Source organism: Haemaphysalis longicornis, unplaced genomic scaffold, assembly GCF_048455015.1.
Source record: "Haemaphysalis longicornis isolate Haplotype H1 unplaced genomic scaffold, Haemaphysalis longicornis Haplotype H1 scaffold_7, whole genome shotgun sequence".
Taxonomy (NCBI): Eukaryota; Metazoa; Arthropoda; class Arachnida; order Ixodida; family Ixodidae; genus Haemaphysalis; species Haemaphysalis longicornis.
The window spans coordinates 107,050,651-107,069,918 of NW_027526422.1; the positions used below are offsets into that span (position 1 = coordinate 107,050,651).

The following is a 19,268-nucleotide window of genomic DNA, read 5'->3' on the forward strand; positions in this document are numbered from 1 at the left end:
GTGCATTTCTGTCCTGTGTGTTAAAAAACTGAAGTCCCGATTTGGATGCAAATCGTTTCGTTTTATGCTAAAGGGTGTACGGATCATTACTTGGATATGATTTTTCGGTAGATCAGTTATGAAAAGGCACCACTTTCAAGATAAGTAGAGCTTGAAGTAATAATTGATGTTTTCTCAATGGTTTCCCGCTGTGCGTCCCACATCGGCCACGTTTATAATCCCTCCGCCCTATTTTTGCCCGAACTACAAGAACTTGCGTGTCCTCTGGCTGCTGGAAAAGAAGTCTTCGCTTGCAACGCCCTCTCCTTGTCGACGTCCGAAGCGGTCACCTTTCTAATTTCCTTCGGCTTGTCGGAGTGGACACCCAGCAATCAATACAAATTTCCGCTATCAATTTTAAATGTCACCTCTATTTCTGTTGGCATGGTCAGTAGGCGGCGTATAATACGTACTCCAGCTTCGCTACTCATGATCCACCTTGGCAGATTGGAACGGCTGATGAATTTGTGTTGTTTCTTTTTTCTTTCAGTTGTAAGTACGTGTCCACAAGCAGCGGGCTACCGGCGTGTTTCTTCCCCGAGGGCTACGGCTACGTGAAACAGGGGGCCGCGAAGCCCCACGCGGACAGCGGGGGATTCAACGCTCTCCTGACTAGGACAGACGCCCCATCGCTTTTTGGCGGGGAGTTCAACGACGTCGTCGTGAATGTGTCATTCATTACGCCTTCCAGGCTCCGCTTTCAGGTGTGTGTGGAGAGGGAAGTGTTTGGCGTTTCATTCTTGTAATCCGAATTAACGAGTAAGAAACACCATAAGCGCTCCAGAAAAGTTGCGTTTGCCTTTGGAAGTAGAGCCACCAGGGGCAATCAAACATGCGCAGATTGCACACAGTTGGTTGCTCACGGCCGCATGAGGAAGAAAACATTAAATTGGTGTCGTTTTACGAGTAAAGCTAAACCTGGGATATGAGGCGTATTGCAGGGGAGGGCTACTAATCAACTTTGACCACCTGGGCGTCTTTAACGTGCGCCTAAATTTCGACGTACGGGCGTTTTCTGTTTTCGCCTCCATCAGAAAAGCAGCCACCGCCACCGGGATTGAACCGGTGTCCTTAGGCTCACCAGCACAGCGCCTTAGAAACTGAGCCGTAGCAGCGGGCAACAGAACAACCTTAAAGGCGGCCAAAGCCACTAACAGATCTTCGCGGCGACGTTCGGGTAACTACCATAGTTCGTAAGTGGGGGCATGTGTTGTAACAAAGCGGCAACTGTAGAGATAGCTGCAACCGGCGATAGCTAACGTGGACGCTAATTACGCGGAAGTAATCAAACGTTCGGCTACGGTAGTTGGAAAATGGGAAAGCATTTATCGCGTCCTGCCGCACCGCCCTCCCTACATAGCGACGAACCCATGCCGCGGGTCATGTTGGGTGGTGATGTGGCTGCGGCAGCCGCTGCCAGGCGGCGCCACCAGGCCAGGCTGCAAAACAACCTTAACTCCCGCCGCCTTCTCGGTAGGTTGCCGCGCAACGTAGTTTTGCGCGTGGAAAACTGTACTGAATGGAAACGCGCTTACCTCCGCTGTTCTGACGCGGAGTGTACGAAGAAGCGGTACAACATTCGCATGAGCAACTCTCGGCGTGTGCTAGGGTATTTCTCGGTTGGTGAGACGAAAATATGCAAGAGCGCTATCGAATGATGAAGGTCCGCATAAAGATTCGCCCTACATTCCTCTTAGTTTCTGAGATGAGAACCCGGGAACTTTTTTTCTACGGTTACTGTGGTTTTATGAATAGAAAAGAAAAGAAATGACAAGGAGAAATTTAACGCACAGTTTGGTTACAGTCTTTCTGGTTACTCAAAAAACCACGCGGGGAAAGTAAAAAAGAATACGGGAATTTCCAAGACCCATGCGCTATACGCCTCGAGCGCGGCCTGTAGGGGCGCCACTGAAATCCCCCTAGCGGCCCGTTTCGAAAGCAGGCGCGGGGGTCCGCACCCCGCTTCCCAGTGCCGCCGCTGCTTTTGCGGCACGTTCACGACTGAGATTTACCGTTTGTGGGCGTTTGAAATTCGTGTTTGTGTGGAGCAGTCACTCTGTTCGCAAATGGGGTGTGTTTACGAGAGTGTAAATGTTTCCGACGCGCTCTTAGTGTGGTATTTTCGGTCTTTATAAGCGCCAGGTGTGTGTTACAGGCCAGCGTCGCGGAACCGGCGTATGATGGAGCCGACTGTAGTTACACTGACCTGAATTTACTAGCCGTGTCTCCGTAACCACCGGTTCCTCGGATGTTCATGCTACGGCTATACACTACGATTTAAATCGGTTTTGTGCGCTTACATAATCAGCGGAGCACTCATACCTGACAGCACACCAGTTACGTTTGCCAATATTATACCTCAGATATTGATCACCACCATTTACAAGCCAGTCTGTGTTAAATTCAGGAATATTCAACAAAAGTACCATGGACAATGCATAATTATACTCGGGGATCAGCACACGACAGAGTCGTCTTGTCGTGAGGTGCGCGCCCGCAGACCTTCATCTGCTACATATATCCTCTGCGAGCAGCGCGGAGACGGGCTTACAATATAATCGGCGTCTGCGACTAAATGCTTCTTCGAAACATCGTCATATGGCACAGGGAGCCTCCAGAATAAACCAGAAACTGAAATCAGAGGGCCTTATCACATACCACACTCTTCCAACGGCACATGTCATCGCTTATTGAACAGCCTACCCTGTATACTTCCAAAAATGCGTCCGCCGTACGATCAGCTCTTCGTTGAAGTAGAAAAACAAAAGGAAAGTGAACACGAGATTTATGTGTGGGATTACTAAAATGTTCATTGCTTGATTCCGCTCCGCATTTGTACACGGCGTCCCCCTCCCCTCTCCCCCCCCCCCTCCCACCGATTTCTCGCGAAACAGCATTTCGCGTATAGTTGGTCTAGTGAAACCTACCTGGCTTAAGTTTAGACGAACGTCTTTAGCATGCCAGAAGCTGCACTGTTTTTTTTTTTTTCGTTTCGGTTAGAGCTATTATGTTTCTAAATTCCGCATTGGCACAGCATTTATTTTTCTGTGGTTTCATTTCCTTGGTTCTTGCTATATGGCGTGTGTGGGCACATATTTAACGACGCACAGGCTCGGAATATACTTTACATTTTCGCATGGTTTATATTCTTATAAAAGGCATAAGTTATTGTCCGGAGTTGGGTAATCACATCCCCAAAACATATTTTTCTGCGGCGTATATATGCGAAACGAAGCCGCATTCGTTGTCCACGCTGCAAAATAAAGCCAACCTCTCATTGTGTAAGTATCAGGTCTAAACGAGGCGTCAGTAGAATTCATTCGTGCCTGATGTTTTGGAGGTGACATGGGTGATATGTTGCTGCCGTCGCCGACGCCCGGAAGAGCGGCGACGAAGCGCGCAGAACCGCGTCCACGGGTAGCTCTTGCAGGCGATCGCGTACTCTGCGAAGACGCAGCTGCTTTTTAAGTGACCTAAACGTACTCTTTGCCTATAGTCGTAACCATAACAAGTTTTTTTAGGGCGCGGAAAGGCGAAAAGAAGCGAAAAAGAACCAAAACGCTGCATGAGCCCCTATCAGTAACGCAGCGCAAATTCCGTCAGCGCCGCGGAGAAGCGGCGGCAGGCAGCGCAGCGATCGCGAAGCTCGAGGCGTATAGAAGCATCACAAAAATTGCCACCTTAACCCTCTTGAACTATTTAGGTATTTGACGGTGGGTATGCGCGTACTAGAGTGTCTGCATGCACGTGTTGGTGTCCATAAAAATTAAGCACGAAATTTGGAACGCATATTATCTGTCGTGCAGTTCTGTTAGCGCCTTTCTCCGTCCATCGCGTATCCGGTGAAAAACATCGAGGTGCCACTGCAATAGTGGTAAACGGCAAGGGGCCCTACGCGAAAGGAAGAAAAAGCATGCCACCATGTTCGCTCGATCTGTCGCAAGCCATTTCAAGAGACTGCCCGATACAAGCGGACATGTTCACACTCACCACCGCTGTTTTTTTTTTCTCTGAGTGTGCGTGTCATGACGGTGGTTCGCTTGCTGAGGGAAATGGGCAGCCGGCACTGCAACCATTAGTACGGGCTCAAGTTACCGCAACGCCGTTCTGTCATTTCCTATGTACGCTTGACCCGTACGGTCATTGGTCCTTAACCACGGTCACCTTACGATCAGCCCATAAGTACGAAATTATAAAACAAAAATGCCCTTGGAATAACCCATTAGCCCGCCGCATATTATGCTATTCGAGGTGTTTTGTGGCTAAACCAGCAAATACGTGTTATTGTATTGTTAGACAACATCTCAAACAGGAGTGCTGCAGTCATAAACATAACTCTTCTCTAGTCTGCAGTGAGTATAAGTCATAAAACACTAGTTTTATATTTAGTGCATTACTTACCGCATATATTTTCGTTAGTCGATACCTCCAATGGCGGGACTACAGCACCGAAAGATAATGCGTTTGAAGCCAGAACGAGGCAGTCGAAATTCCCTGCCCGCAGCAGTGGACAGTAAATGGGACGCAATAGTACGGCGTCAACTAATTTTCTACGGCCATTCTTTGACCAGACGGGCTGCGAACTAGTACGCAAGTAATGAGAGCCTCCATTATTTGCTATCTATCCTCGCGTTTGCGAACTAACCATTGTGATTAATGGTGAGACAATCAGGAATTTCAGTACCAAAGCTCCCGAACTATCAAGATATGCGTATTTCAGTGTACATAGTTATAATCGCCCGCCCTGTAATGATCATAAAAAATAAAGAAAACTCAAAATTCCTCAAAACATTGGTCGTGATTGGTTGACAAACAGTAAGTTACCAAACCATCTTACTTCATGCAGCAGTCACAATGCGCATTCGAAGTAGCTGCGGGAAAAGGGAAAGGGTTAATAACCGGTGAAATGGGCTTTCACGGCGGCCCTGTAGTTCTGGATTTACTTAAAACAAACCAATAAGTGAGCCTACTTAAGGCTTTCAATCTTCTGAAAATGTCAACCTGGCGAGGTGTGTAATAATTTAACTTCTGGGACATCGTTCAGCAGTTACCACCAACCCATTTCTTAATCAATAAAACTCAGCCTCATTATACTTAAAGAACTTATGAGACAAAAATGACCGCGCATCTGCTCCTTTCGTTGCAATTGTCTACGGAACACGATAGACGACTGCCGCGCCTGCCAAGCACATGGCTCCCTTTTCTTTCCCACTCACCTCGCATGTTGTTCCTCTCCCGTCTCGTTCCTTCCAAGATAACACGCTAGAGTTTTACTCAAGTCAATTCAAATTTACCGCGTTTCACTCCTTCAAGTCGGGTGCCTCGATACCAGCGCTGCCGTACAGCGGAGGCACGCGTGAACCGCGGCACCCTGCTACAACGTATATAGAACCACGTTGCCCGACTCCACGAGCGTTTCAAGCGGAACGTGAAAGCTGTCTAGTAAAACCTTTCGTTGCTGTTGCCGTTTGAGTTATTAAATGCCGTCATGTAGCGTGGACAACTGCAGGCGGGGGTTTTCTGTAGTTCATGTAGTATTTCATTCGCTATTGCAATAACTAAGCATCCGTGAATTTTTTTAACGAAGGAACACTGCAAATATCACTGATGTATTCATTTTCTGCCTTATATTTGCGTAATGTCTTGTTCTTGTTCAACAATGTTGCCAAATATGAACATTAACACCGGACTTAGACGTTTGGGTTTGGCTGTGAATATATAAGACTACTGCGCAGATACTGCTTCACTTTGGCCGGGTGGCTGCATCGAGTCACAGGCACACATACAGACAGACCAGAATTTCTGCGTTCAGTAGCCAAAGAAAGACTTTCGTGTTTAAAAAGAAAGAAGTGGCACCAACTACATGGTTGATGTTGCCTTTGCTGTTGCAGATCATTCCGAAGGATAACATGGGTCAAGGCATTATGAATTTAAAGAACGATGGCATGCAGAGGTGCAGTGAAAGTGACGCCGGATATGAAGTGTTTCACAGTCAAGCTGAGGAGCCGTTTGGCGTAACCGTCAAGAGGAAAGGAAACGGCACTGTTGTGTAAGTAAACTCTGGTGTCCGAAATCTGCACTTGAAACGATACACGAGAAAAATCTGCAGCTTGCTTCGTAGCTTAGGTGCTTGGTGCTCCTCTGAAAATACCATGTCAGCTGGAATGTCAGCGCATCAGGAAAAAAATTCCCCCGCATTTCCCCGAGGGGGAGAATGTGAAAGTGCGAATGCACGGTTGTCGGCCCGCTTGCGGCGCTTGCGCTCGGCCCCCGCAGCCCACCGCCTCGCCGCCTTCTCTTCCATCTCTTGTATCGGGTTTGTAGTATCACGTGTACACCACGCAGTTATCAAGCCGCTATAACGCCGCTGAGTCGCCAACGCACGCCGCTGACGACGTAGTTTGAATGCGTTAAAGATATAAGGCGCGTCACTAACACTGATATCACCGTCGCGTCCGTCGACAGACTGTCGGCTCTGTACTCGACCAGAGACAATTGAATACTGCTTTGTAGACTGCAGAGATGCTGTCTTTTTCTGGGACATTCTACAGCGAACGCTCAAAAAAGACATGGATATTACGCCTTTCTCTATCCGATTTTTGCCATTCGACTATCCTGGTGAGCCACCTTATGACATGTTCGTGTTGATTGGTTTGTACAGTCTGTGGCGATGCCGCTTATGTGATAGGCATGCTGAGCCACCAAGATCAACTAAGTCTTATTTCCGAGAAACTGTGGCATTTGTACATAGTGTGTATAGTTCGCTTGATCAACCACCTGACTGGTTCCCTCTTTTGAACGCTTGTGTGTGTTTGCCTGAATTTTGATGTATATTTGCTTCTCATAACTTCAGGGTATAATTTTGTTTGCTTGTATTCGTCGTACTGCAACGTCCGAGCGTATTTTCCCATGTAATAAAGAAAAAAAAACGCGTCCGTGGCTTGGTCGGTAGATCGTCGCGCTGCGGCCGCAAAGTCCTCGGATCGAAACCTGGCGCCGGATGCTGTTTCTTTTTTAAATATAGAGGAGCACTGCGGACGCCGCCGCCGCCGCCGCCGCCGCCGGCGGTGGATGGTTTGGGGTCGCTTATAAAGTGCATTCGCACTTAAAAAAAGCAAGCAATGAGTGAAAAAGTAAACAAGATATTCATATACTCCATTAACCAGCCAGTCAGGTGGTTCTTCGGTTGGTCGGCCCGGAAATAAAGGAAATACCCAATTAGGCGATGGTAAGGCCCACTCACGAGGTCAGTAGCCAGGCGCCACGGACTTGAGCGTGAAAGGATAGATCCTCCCCGCTCGGTCTAGAGGCAGAGCACTGCCAACACTAACTACACTGTGGCCGTCGTCAATCCGCTGCGGCGGGTTCGGGAGACTGCTGGTCTGGATGGAGAGAATGCCGCAGGAAAAATTCCCTTCACGTAGGCAAAAGGCCCCGCCAAGTTCTGAGGATTGTGCGCAAAGAGGATAACGAAGGGATAATTTTCGTCGTCTGAGCCCACGGCAGCGGCGTCTTTTCCGCGAGATCCCCTTGTCGCGCGCCACGGTGGGAACAAATGCCGCGCAGCAAAAACACAAGGGACGAAAGTTTACACACGGACGAGCGCTCGTCCGTGTGTAATCTTTCGTCCCTTGTGTTTCTACTGCGCTGCATTTGTTCACTATGAATTACTAACTAGCCCAGTCTACAACAGTGGGAACGGCTGCCGAAACAGCTTTTCGCTCCGACCCTCCGGCGTCGGTATGCGTAGTCGCCGTATGTGCGTCCGCGTGCGTGCAGGCTTTTCCCCGGTAGGTGATGGCGCCTAATTAATTATTCGGCAAAGGGCCGAGTGACAGTTTTCTACGGGAATTTGGCCCCTCCCTAACGCGTCTACGAAAGCTGGAGGGGCGTTGCCAAGAGAGAGAAAATACTTAGGTGTTATAACACCGAACTTGGCCGTAAAAGAGCGTTCTTTTCTGAGCGCTCAGCTACGCAGTTCCCGTTGAAGTAAGAGTCGTGACCGTTGAAGCGAGGTTGGGATTTGTGAGCCCCCTAAGCGAGAGGTAGATTTGAGGATCGCGTCGGAAGTTAAGGGTACAGCTGTGTTCCGGGCAAATAAACGGGTCCTGCGTCGGGAACAGAGTCCCGGCCGCCGTCGCTCGAGTCGTTTGCGCACGCTCGGAGCATAGCAGAGTTAGATGAAGTTTGAGAAGCTCGAGTGGCTTGTACGCACTTAGAGCTAGTGTCTGTGTGCAAGTTGAAGTTGCTCCCTTTTTATTACTTATGCACACAGTTATTCTAATGTAAACAGCTGTATATAAATTCATCGTTTCCCGTCATCAAATACAAATGCCTCGAGTTCGTCGATTCGGCCACCATCTCCGCGAACTTCAACATCATCGCCCCGCGACCTTTCTGCCAAATCAATTGTAGCCCAGGCGATTGGGTTCCTGATCGGCACCATTCAGGGAAACGATCATCACACTTTACTGCGATTAATAAATAAAAATCAGCCATAACACCAATGTGTAAATAAATGAACAAATAAAAAATTAATCATACAATAAATCAATCAAACCGTCGAAATTATTGCCCCCAACACTTCGGATCGCTAGGCTCCGGTTGTTATGCTTACAAGTTGAAGCCGGAAAAAAAAATTTCTGGCAAATTCTTTCGCCCGTTGTGACTCGGTGGCTCAAATATCTCCAGGTTCGACACAAACCTACCGGGAACGCTTCTGGCTCAGCAGTTTCTACAAATCTCTACTCGACTGCCAACCGCCGATGTATTCGGCCTCGGAGGAACATCGTCCAAGACAACCCTCAAGCACGACATCAACTGGAGAAGGACGTCCTTCTTTAGCAAGCGGGGCCACCACACGTCGGTATGCTGTTTTCCCGTCATTGACAACCCGTTAATTAGGCCGAGCCGCTTGTGCGCTGTTTACAAGAAAGCCTTCGCCGTCATATCAGTCTACAAGTCGGCTCAGCGCTCGAAGAACAGGGAAACGGCAGTGGTCGGAGTTACTACAACTATCTTTCCGGCGTGCACTCTCACCCCGGTTGCTTTGCAATTTCAAGCCAGCGATAAAAAGCTAGTTGCCCTACTGCAGACTAACAGCAAAGGTGCAGATACCACGGGCCCTGCGACATTTCTAAGGGAGTCATAGAAGCTTTGATCTGCTCATTGTAGAAACAGCGGAAAGCGGGTGGCGAAAAACACAATTCAGATCGAAGCAAAATACTCCTAGATCTGCGTATGGGATGGCTGGTGTTGTGTCGCATGAAGTAGAGAGTCCCACCTGGCATTCAGAAACAAAAGCACGCTACTGTATTTGGAGCCGATTTCTTAAATATGTTTTACACAGCTAAATTTGCCATTGTAAATTAAGTGACGGACTCAGTACTGTAACCTTCTAATTTCGTACCGTGCTGCACGTGTAAAGAATGGTGAAGAAACGGCATGACCACGAAGCATATTGGTAGGGATCACCAGTTAAAAAATAAAATATGATAGATCTCGAAATAACAAAACTAAAACTGTACAAAATGTCTATCCCAGTACGTCGAAATTATTTACAGGGCGAGAGAACCGAAGATCCAAAGTCGTCAATCCACGCTATGAGATCTCTGCCTGTTTCTATAAAACTATGCCGATTAACAACCACTACCTTTTCTGTTTATATCTATTTCATGCAATACAAGAGCGAGTACTCTGGCGTCCACCCTTTCTACCTGGCGCTCGAAGAGGACGGAAAAGCAATCGGCGTGTTCATGAGGAATAGTAACCCCATGGGTGAGTTGCCATCATTTTCACCGCAGTACGCTCGTATCCGTCGCTCGCAACCTACGGAAAGTCTTTGTCATCATAGCAGCATTGATTATTTGTTTGTTGATAAGAATTTGTTTTTAAACTATGCCCAAACCTTTTTAAGGCGTCCGTAATATAACAAAAGGACGTAAATAGCCCGCAGAGCCGTGTATTAAAACGGTTAATTAACACGACGAAAAACAGCAACGCGAAGCTGTCACTAATAGAGTATACTTGCGCTTTACTTCAGTATACGCATTTTGTGGTCACTGTAATACCTCCCGCATGCTCGTGCTGTACGGCTACCGCCATGTTAACGCTATTCAAGAAAAACTAGCGCTGCTTACGTGCAGTGTGATCATGTGTATGTTTAAAGGATTCTCTTTTGAATCATGTGCATGATTAATGACATCTAGCCGACCGTACGCCATTATTTCTTGTGCCAAATGAGCCTAATAGCGCTAACGCGTTAAAAATAAACTAGCAGTTTCCGACGCCTATAGTCATAACAAGTATCTGTATTGCCTGTGTTATCTGTGTTATCTGTATTATCTGTGCAGCACAGTTTGCTTCCTAGTTGAAAGCAACGACCCCTGGGTCATACAAGCTAAAATTCACGCCGGCGTATGCTGCTTGTTTACCGCAAGCTGCAAGTTTCTGTGGGTTCTTTGAATTGTGCGCCAGTAACGCCAGATCGACTGTGCCCATGAACCCCATGGTACGCTTTCCCACAAGCAGATACGCCGACTTCTCGAGTGAACATTTACCGGGCACCTGAACAGCTACTGCCAACTGCAGGGGATGTCCAACCGTCTTTTAACTCGAATACATGCCTCGAGCTTTTTCGCGCTTAGCACAGACTGCAACTCGAATCGCGTCATAATTCATAAGGCGATAGTCCGTCCTACTCCAACTGGTAGACTTCCCACGTTCAGACGGGACGAAGTCCTGGCCACAGCTTCCCAAGAAGGTGCCCTGATCTAAGGGTGCTTGGAAAAAATGAAGTTTGCCCCTTCGTTCCTTGCTTCGGTGCTTCTGATGACTTTCGACGCCGTCTGCCCACTGGCGTCGTCGCAGTCACTTTAGCGAACACTTTCCAACCGAGATGTGCATTGAACGGTTCTTTTGGCATGCCAACATAACTATACGTGTTTCAACGCAATTGGGTCTCCGACACGTGTGGAACAGACGGGTGCGCAGCTATTCAGTATGGTTGGGGCCTTTTCCTTTACTACTCGCACCTCGCGTGGTCAACGGTGTCGCGCCTTTCGGCGAGCACGTGCGGACGTCCTCTTCAGTCACAAAGGAAGTACTAACGGCTTCGACAGCCTAGTTTCAACACTCATATCAGCTTTTGCATTGAAGGGCATTAAGATCCCTCTTTGCTGGCCACATGATGGCGGAGCCGAAACATATGACGAAGAAGATGAGGGTATCAACTTCTTCCTCTGAATGTATTCTTCTGCTGCTCATCTCCTTTGAAGGCCGGGGACATGGGCACACGGGTTTTCTCGTCAGATTGACAATGCCCCTGCGCCTGGAAAACGTACTCGATTCCTTTTTTGCGGTTTTAAAGGTCATACACGTGTCAGCGCCGTCGGTACTTTCCCGATTAGCACAACGCAATCAAGAAGAAACCTGTCGAGTTTGTATTTTCCCAACGTCAAGCCCCGTGCAGACGCCGAGTAAATAGGACACTGGAAAATCCCTGTGCATGTCGATGCAGCTGGAAAACGTTATCGGTCAAGTTTTTCCCCAGTTTTGTTGCACTGGGGCCTTACGCCAACACTGATAAAAAGACAATAGGAAGCCGATAGGTTATGTTTCGCTTGGTGCCTGGCCCACATCACAGCAACTGTCACTATGGCCCCGGTTAGGCCAACCATTCTGCTCTGCATGTTACTGGCAGCGTCTGCTTGCGCTCAGGATGCCTCGTTCCAGTATTCGCAAGCCATGAATAGCTTTGGCGTCACTTTAACCAAGGAAATATGGTCCACAAAGCCGAACGAAAACGTGTTCCTCTCGCCCGCCAGCATCAGCCTTGCTCTGGGAATGCTCTACGCTGGAGCCAACGGCACGTCCCTCTGGGAACTCTCTTCCGTGCTTGGCTTCACGAGCGCTGGACTACTCGACCGAAACGCCGCTCTGCTTGCATACAAGTCGCTACTGGAAACAAGTTCTCCAAACGTCACTTTAGACGTCGCCAACACTGTGCTGTTCCAGGAGAGCGCGAGTATCCTGGATGAGTACAAAAGGGAGCTCGCCGAGTACTTCAAGGCCGAGGCCCGTTCAGTGGACTTTTTACGGGACGGCCCACGTGTGGCAGCGGAAATCAACGAATGGGTGCGTGCCAAAACGCAGGGAAAGATTGCAAAGCTTCTTGAGGGGCCGCTTCCTATGAACACGGTGGCGTTTATACTCAATGCAGTCTACTTCAAGGGAACGTGGCTGACCAAATTCAAGGCCCGTAAAACCAAGCCACTTCCTTTCTTCAACTTTGGGCGTGAGGAAGTCAGCAGGCCAACTATGTTCCTGCAGAGTAGACTCAAATATGTCGAGCTGGACGAGCTGAAGGCAAAAGCTGTTGAAGTTCCTTACGCCGGGAACAGGTTCAGCATGGTTATCCTGCTTCCCGACAGCAACACAGGACTGTCGTTCTTCGAGACAGACCTCAGCAGCGCAGCCATTGATAAAATTATCAAGGACAGGCAGGTGCGCGACGTCAAGCTCTGGCTGCCGAAGTTCAAGCTTGAGAGCGATTACGATTTAGTGCCTGTACTTCGCAAGATTGGACTTAACAGCGTGTTCACAAATGCAGCAGACCTTTCAATGATAAGTGGCGAGAAGGACTTGCGAGTCTCTGATGTCAAGCACAAAGCTGTGGTTGAAGTCAACGAACAGGGCACTGTGGCTGCGGCGGTGACGTCGATCCGTATGATTTATAAAACTGCAAGAGTAGTGAAGCCTGTGCCACCTGTGATTTTCCGCGTGGACCACCCCTTCGCCTTCTTCATCTGGGATAATGTCAGCCACCGAGTCTTGTTTATGGGTGCGGTGAAGAAACTGTAGCTACACCACCCGCGATACAGTTTTTTTGTGATTTGCTACCCGCAGGTCTTATGAACAACTTTCCTCGGGTCCGTCTGCAGACACCTCATGCCGTGGTCGTGGCGAAGAAAAGAGTGAAATAAACATTTTCTTGTAATTGTACTGTAGCCCTTTTGATTTAGTTGTATTAGCAGCTGAGTAGAATGCGTGTTCTTGTTCGAACCTCCCCCCCCCCCCCCCCATGCTTGTTCGAAGTAGCAAGGTGAGAAAAAAATTTTTAGTCGACCATTTGGGTAGACTGTGCGCTCTTCAACGTAATACCTAAGAAAGCGTGGTTTCCCGTTTTAGTTTAGAGAGTGCTGAGATGTGAACCTCGTGTGTTTTCTTACGGCAAGCCTCTAATTTCCAAGTTCAAATCCGCGGTGTCATTCGCACTGCGGTAATCAATAACTTAATGGCGACTCAGACGCACTCGCCTAGACCTCACCAAACACCATCAGGACTCATTCCCCTCTGTGAAAGTGGACAACCAGCGAAACTGCATAGTATACAGCTCACACATATATTCCGATAATGTACACTTATTTATGTTTCCGATCATTTAGTACCAGTAGTTAGTACGGCTTCTGGATTACTTGATGAAACCTGTAAGAACTGAGTTCTATTCCAGCAGGCAAACATAAGGTCGGCGTCGACAAACATAAAAGCTCATGTATTGACAGCGAACGAAAATTATGCAACGTTTACAGCTTCTTTAGGGGCGAACCATTCTTGACATGTTTATCAGACTCGGCGTAGAGTAAGAGTCGTGTTAACGCATAATTATGGAATACTCTCTTGTCGTATAGGTTTGATAAAACAAGCGTTACAGTCGTTTTCTGTAGCCATACTCCTCCCGTAAATTGAAAGCAGATGACAGTTCTGTAACAATTAAATCTTCACTGGGAACTAAGTATAACAAGTCCACTGAAAGGAATGATAAAGTTGTCTTAGCGGTGGTCTATATGGTTGTCTGGTATATGTTATGGGAAAAATTAACTAAACAAGACTTACAGCTGTTTTCTTCGGAGAGCTTGGGGTGAGGTTGGCTCTGCAGAAGGCGTTGTTCCGCAAGGAGAGAAACAATGCACGGACTCCAGCCGCAGCAAGCTTCACTTTATAGTCGGTAGTCATTATGTCGCACACGAAAAAGGTGCAATCGCGAAATCTGATCGGTCTCAGTGTCGTACGAAAATGCTGTAGGATATATTCAGTTCAGGGGAAGCTGAAGATATCCACCAAGACGCAGGAAATTATGTGTCAATGCCCTGATGATGGTTTCAGAAAAACTGTTAAAAGAAACCCAAATCTGAATGTTGAGGCAGACATAAAGTAAAACCACGAGTAGGGAGAGCCTCGCTTTCCCATGTGCTCTTTTGGAAACGACGATGCTTTGCCACTTCAACAACTGTTTCAACAGCCCGAATCGCCCGTTTTCCTTGAGCCTGGCGACGACATCCGCCGATGTAGTCGGAGCCACTCCGTGGTTGGAACCATTTACGCGTACCCCGTCCACGAGAGCGCGGCCACTGGCGTGTTTTGCCACCTCAGCGTCGCTGAGATGTTTCAAGGAGGGCCGGGCCTCCACACCGGCAGTGGATGCGCGGGTAGCCACAAAGCACTATTTTGGCTTCACCCTCCCCCATCGGCTCCGTTTGTGCCCTTCTTCTTTAGGGTGGCAGATATACGGGAATAATGGTATTTAGAACCATGTTTGTGATACAAAAAAAAAGGCTTTCGCCATTGAAAATCGATCCCGTATTTTGCGCAACTGCGGCAAAAAGACTTGTGTCGTGCGTAGTGGTGCTGTACAGACCTATACGCGCAAAGCGCGGCGACCGAATGTCCGTACAGCGCAGGCGCATCCACCATGAACCTTTCCTGTGGACCACCCACGACAGTAGCGACATCTGTTAAAAAGAATCCGCAGCGTCGCCATTACGTTCGCTCAAATGGGGTCTTGGCAGCATGAAAGCGGCTGAAAGTAAACAAGCTGTGTTGCAGCCACATTTCTCGTGGGATAAGAGCCCGCATATCTTTCCGCCGTATACTATATCTTTCTCTGCATACGTTGTTGATGGGCCAAGTATGTAATCAAAGCTGGCTAGGACACCTTTCTTAGTCCTTGGAACAAAAATAGGTTTATGACCTCAGCAAGCGTATGATACATGGGAGCTTCGAGATAGCGCCGGAAAACGCAAGCTGAGACTATGTTCTTCGTGTAGATGGTTCATGTTCGTCTAGAGGATTTCGCGTTGGCTCCTGGCGATAATGTGTGCACGTGAAGTTAAAATGTCGGGCGCCGGACTCGTCTTCCTATATGATTTCGGTTTTAGCATACATTTCTCTTGCATTCTCACCCGCAGGAAGTCCTCATACTAGTCGCGAGTTTCCCGCACTGAGAAAAGTGAAAGAAAGGCCTGCTGCACAGAGCAGATGAGTACATATTTTCAAACGGGCGTGGCTTGCCACAACATTCACTTTTCAGGAATACGCGAAGGGTATTTGTAAAAGGGTAATGATAAGCAGCGAGAGCAAATTGGCTTTCTCTTTTAAACAAGATAGCAATCCTTTACGACTTTTAAAATAAATTACCAGTTACAGCGTTAAAAAACACGTACTAGTCGCACTGATCTCCAACTCCAACAAAAGCTCCCTCGCCCTCTAGTCGCCTTTGCCCACTACCCCCCGATCATCCTCCACTGAAGTCCACACGCATACCGATAGGTGCAAACTGTCTGGAACTCGGGAATTGTTTTCGTCAAACTTGCGTACACTACTGTCGATCAGCTTTCAGCAGCCCATAGTAGGGTCAATTACATGCTTCCTTTCGGCTCCCTATGTTTTCCCTCTTTTTCAGATGTTTTGATGCAGCCGGAAAAGGTCATCACGTTTAGGACAACGGGAGGTGTCCTTGATTTCGACATTTTTCTTGAAGAGAATCCGGATGGCGTTGTGCGAGCTTTTGCGAAGGTATGGGCGATTGCCTGTGTTCTTCGCGGCTCTAAATGTTATAGTAATGTGAAAAACTTCACAATCACCCTCAGCTCATTTTTTATGAATGGGCGAATAAAGGATGCCTAACGTCCGAGTCCAGTAACGGTGTCCACACTACCTCACATACTCAAATGCTGCAGCGCACAGGTTTTTTTTCTCGTTGATATATTTTATGCTGCCCTAAATTGTTCGTCGTCATTCGAATAACGTTCTGCATCCTTAGCTTAAGATCCACTGCTCTGTCGAGCTGGCTGAGCAATAAGTTTTGTTAGGAAGTTCAAACACGCAACGACGGTTTCAGCGTAGTATTTTTGTATAGTTGAATGTCCACTGCTTTAGATTCTTCGTTATAAGTTTGGGTTTCGAAATATTTATGAGCGATCTCGGCCTGCTTCAGACTGCTTTTGTCCAAGAAATCCATTTGCGCCGCAGCTACTGCTGCTTCACTACAATGACATCAAAAATATTTATGCACCAAAAGTGATGACGTCACCCTTAGATATATCACTTCTGGCCCAGTTACTCGGACGTCACTAGCACTCGGGATGCCACTTCCGACCATGTCGTAATGAGCCCCAAAGATTCGGCTTTAGCATAACGAGCCTACCAGACCAGACTAGCTGGTAGGCTCGTTACGTCTTCTTTTGCCTTTAAATGCGGATTTTCATGAAGGTGAGCTTATAGGCTCCATGTACAAAGACGTGAATGACACATTCCGGTGGCTGGAACCAACGTCTTGAATCTACATTTCCCACAAACTGAAACTGTATAAACATTAGAAGGTGATGTATTATAATACTAAAACATAGTTTGCGTGGCCGTCGACAATTTCCGTCTATATATCCATGTCCGTGTAAGCCGCCCGTAATGTATCGGTACTTTTTTCCGCCCAAACCTTCCAACAGATATCTGTCTCCACACAGCTCTTATGCCACACTCAGCATACCACACTTGTCATTACTGCAAGCAAAGGAGGGAGTCCCTAACAATGACCATCACACTCCATACATAGGCTAAAACAAACAACGTGGGAAGAGGGCCTTTGTTAAAACTTTTGCCAACACCATTCCAATACTGTGACCAAAGCACAGTAAGCATAAGCAATGCGTGCAAATCCAGGCCATAGTTTCGCTTCACTTGGCTACCTCGAAAGCCCCCGCTAAAATTTTTATCATCGTCGTAATTGTTTGAAGCGCACTGCCGCTTTGTGCGTAGCCTGTTTATAGCCCTGGCAGTTATGATGTATATGTTTGGTTACACGTTGTAAACGGGTTACAATATTATTATTGTTGTGACGGTGCTTCGCGAGGCTTGTGGATGACGGCCGGGCCTGTTTCAGCTAGTTGGAAGACCGGCCATGCCGCCTCTATGGGCACTGGGTCAGCATCTGAGCCTTGATCCTGAGTTCAAGCTCTCGGACGCGACCAACCTGGTGCGGAAGTTGAACGAAGCAGGCCTGGGCGTGGTGAGTTGAATAGGCGTGCATCATGTGGGAACTCAGTGCCGAATGAGGCAACACGACGTCTCTGTTGGTCCTGGAGTACCTGTGCCAGTAGTAAACTTTTGTTAACGTCACCGTCAGTGAATTCATGCAGCACATCTTATATGTTGATACGTCCCCCGCACCTGCCATAAAACATTCCCGTCTAGAATGTTACACTTACAGTGCGACTTTAAGCACAATGTATCACCACGGTAACCACTGGCGTCAACATAATGCGTGGAGGCCGTTTGCTACACTCAAGCTTGTGGTTCCTTAAACAATAACTACACTTTAGTGAAGTTCTGTACTCCACGCTATGCGTGAGTGTGGTTACGCTTGCATTGGAAGCTGGTGGCTAAAGGATACAAATGGCAATTGTGTAAAAAGCACAGAAATATTACCAGAAGAACGTTGAAGGTGCTTTCAGCTTGGAGAAAGGGTGACTTGCCAATTGAAGTCTTTGTGCGAGGGAACAAGAATTACAGAAGTTAGAATAAACAAGACCAAATGGCGAGTGTTGCTCACATTAAGAAGCCTGTCAATAACGCGGCATTTGACACCAACTGTCGCCATTCTCATTACTCTCAAGGCAGCCCTGCATCTGAACGAAGGCTTCTCGAATGGACGCGTCGCTACTGAGGACGCGGATGTTGTCCGCCAGATTCGTGCTCTCCGACAGCAAATGGAGGATTCCGGCGTCAAGGTCATGCTTAGGGCTGTGAGTATTTTTTCCTCTGGAATATATATTTTTGTTCGATAAGCTAAAATAATACTTCTTTTAAAGCAGCCACAATCTACTCATATTTTGCACTCTCTACCTCACGAGCGCCCGCGAGTGCTTTTCCTGTTAGCGAAAGCATGGTCAGTGTCGAATAGATAATAACCTAGGAAAGATGTTCTTTTTTTGCAGCTGGACTTATGACGTTGATACGAATTTCTCGTGAGGCTATATGAATAGCACCCACGTCTGTTGTATAGCGTGTGGGTTTGATCGAGGGGTAAAAGTAGGTTGGTTACTTCCCCTGCAATAGCAAAACCGGTGACGAGAGAGACTAATCAGTCTTTGTCTTCTCGTTTCGCCCAGCTAGCAAGCTGCGCGCTGTGCCCGCGCCAGCCGCGGCGGGCTGTGGCTCGACGGGACAAAGGAAGCGACAAGTGTTTTCGCTCATTGACATTTATTACTGGACAATAAATATACAAAGAGCATGCAGGCTAGCTGGTTCACGGCGAGGAACTGGTTCTTCGCCCGGGCAATTTAAGGGAATCGAGAGGTTCGACTCACCGCGACAACAGTCATCTCCGGGGCGCCTCAGCGCGCTCGCGTTTGCCTCACTGGGACGCTGATGGCAGCCATTGTCGCCCTCCTTTTTGCCCGATCATCCAAGGAAGGAGGTCACCAGGCGCGTCCTGCCGCCTGGCTTCCTGAGCCCCAACCTCCCACCGCTTGCATGCCGCGCGCTCTCACCGGCCACATGGCACTCCTTCGGCGAGGAGGTAGATCCCCCTTGCCAACATATCGCCAAGCAAGTTGCCGCGAGGAGCAAGCAGTGCGGCGAAGCCGAACGAAAGGGAACACGCTAAGGTTGCGTTCCCACAAGCGGTAATAAATAATTTTAGGGCTTGACCTTATACTACGATTCAGTCACCTTGGTTCCCTTCTCTTCACGAGGTCCTGACATTAGTTTTTCATTTCTTCCTCCGTGTATCAGTGGAACAGAAAGTAGCATACAGAAAGTAGCATCCGGTGCGCACCATTTTTGCTATTTGGTAAAAATGGTTAGTTATTAATGTCATGATTAGTTATTAACGTCATGCATTATGCAACACGTTATGTGACGCGATGCATTACACGATATCTCATATGGATATT

The 19,268-nt window shown here is 47.9% G+C and overlaps 1 protein-coding gene and 1 pseudogene across 4 annotated transcripts in view; both read left to right on the forward strand.

Annotated features, from left to right (window-relative positions):
- Window positions 1-19,268, forward strand: part of LOC144146786 (lysosomal alpha-glucosidase-like) — a 152,593-nt gene that overhangs the window by 105,810 nt on the left and 27,515 nt on the right. For all 4 annotated transcript variants that reach the window (XM_077678719.1, XM_077678718.1, XM_077678721.1 and 1 more), the window contains 7 exons: window positions 530-743; window positions 5,931-6,088; window positions 8,731-8,905; window positions 9,726-9,816; window positions 15,779-15,891; window positions 17,255-17,380; window positions 17,988-18,116. In XM_077678719.1, coding sequence (XP_077534845.1) covers window positions 530-743; window positions 5,931-6,088; window positions 8,731-8,905; window positions 9,726-9,816; window positions 15,779-15,891; window positions 17,255-17,380; window positions 17,988-18,116 — 1,006 coding nt within the window. The remainder of the gene's footprint in view (window positions 1-529; window positions 744-5,930; window positions 6,089-8,730; window positions 8,906-9,725; window positions 9,817-15,778; window positions 15,892-17,254; window positions 17,381-17,987; window positions 18,117-19,268) is intronic.
- On the forward strand, window positions 11,214-13,048 carry LOC144146788 (iripin-2 pseudogene; annotated as a pseudogene).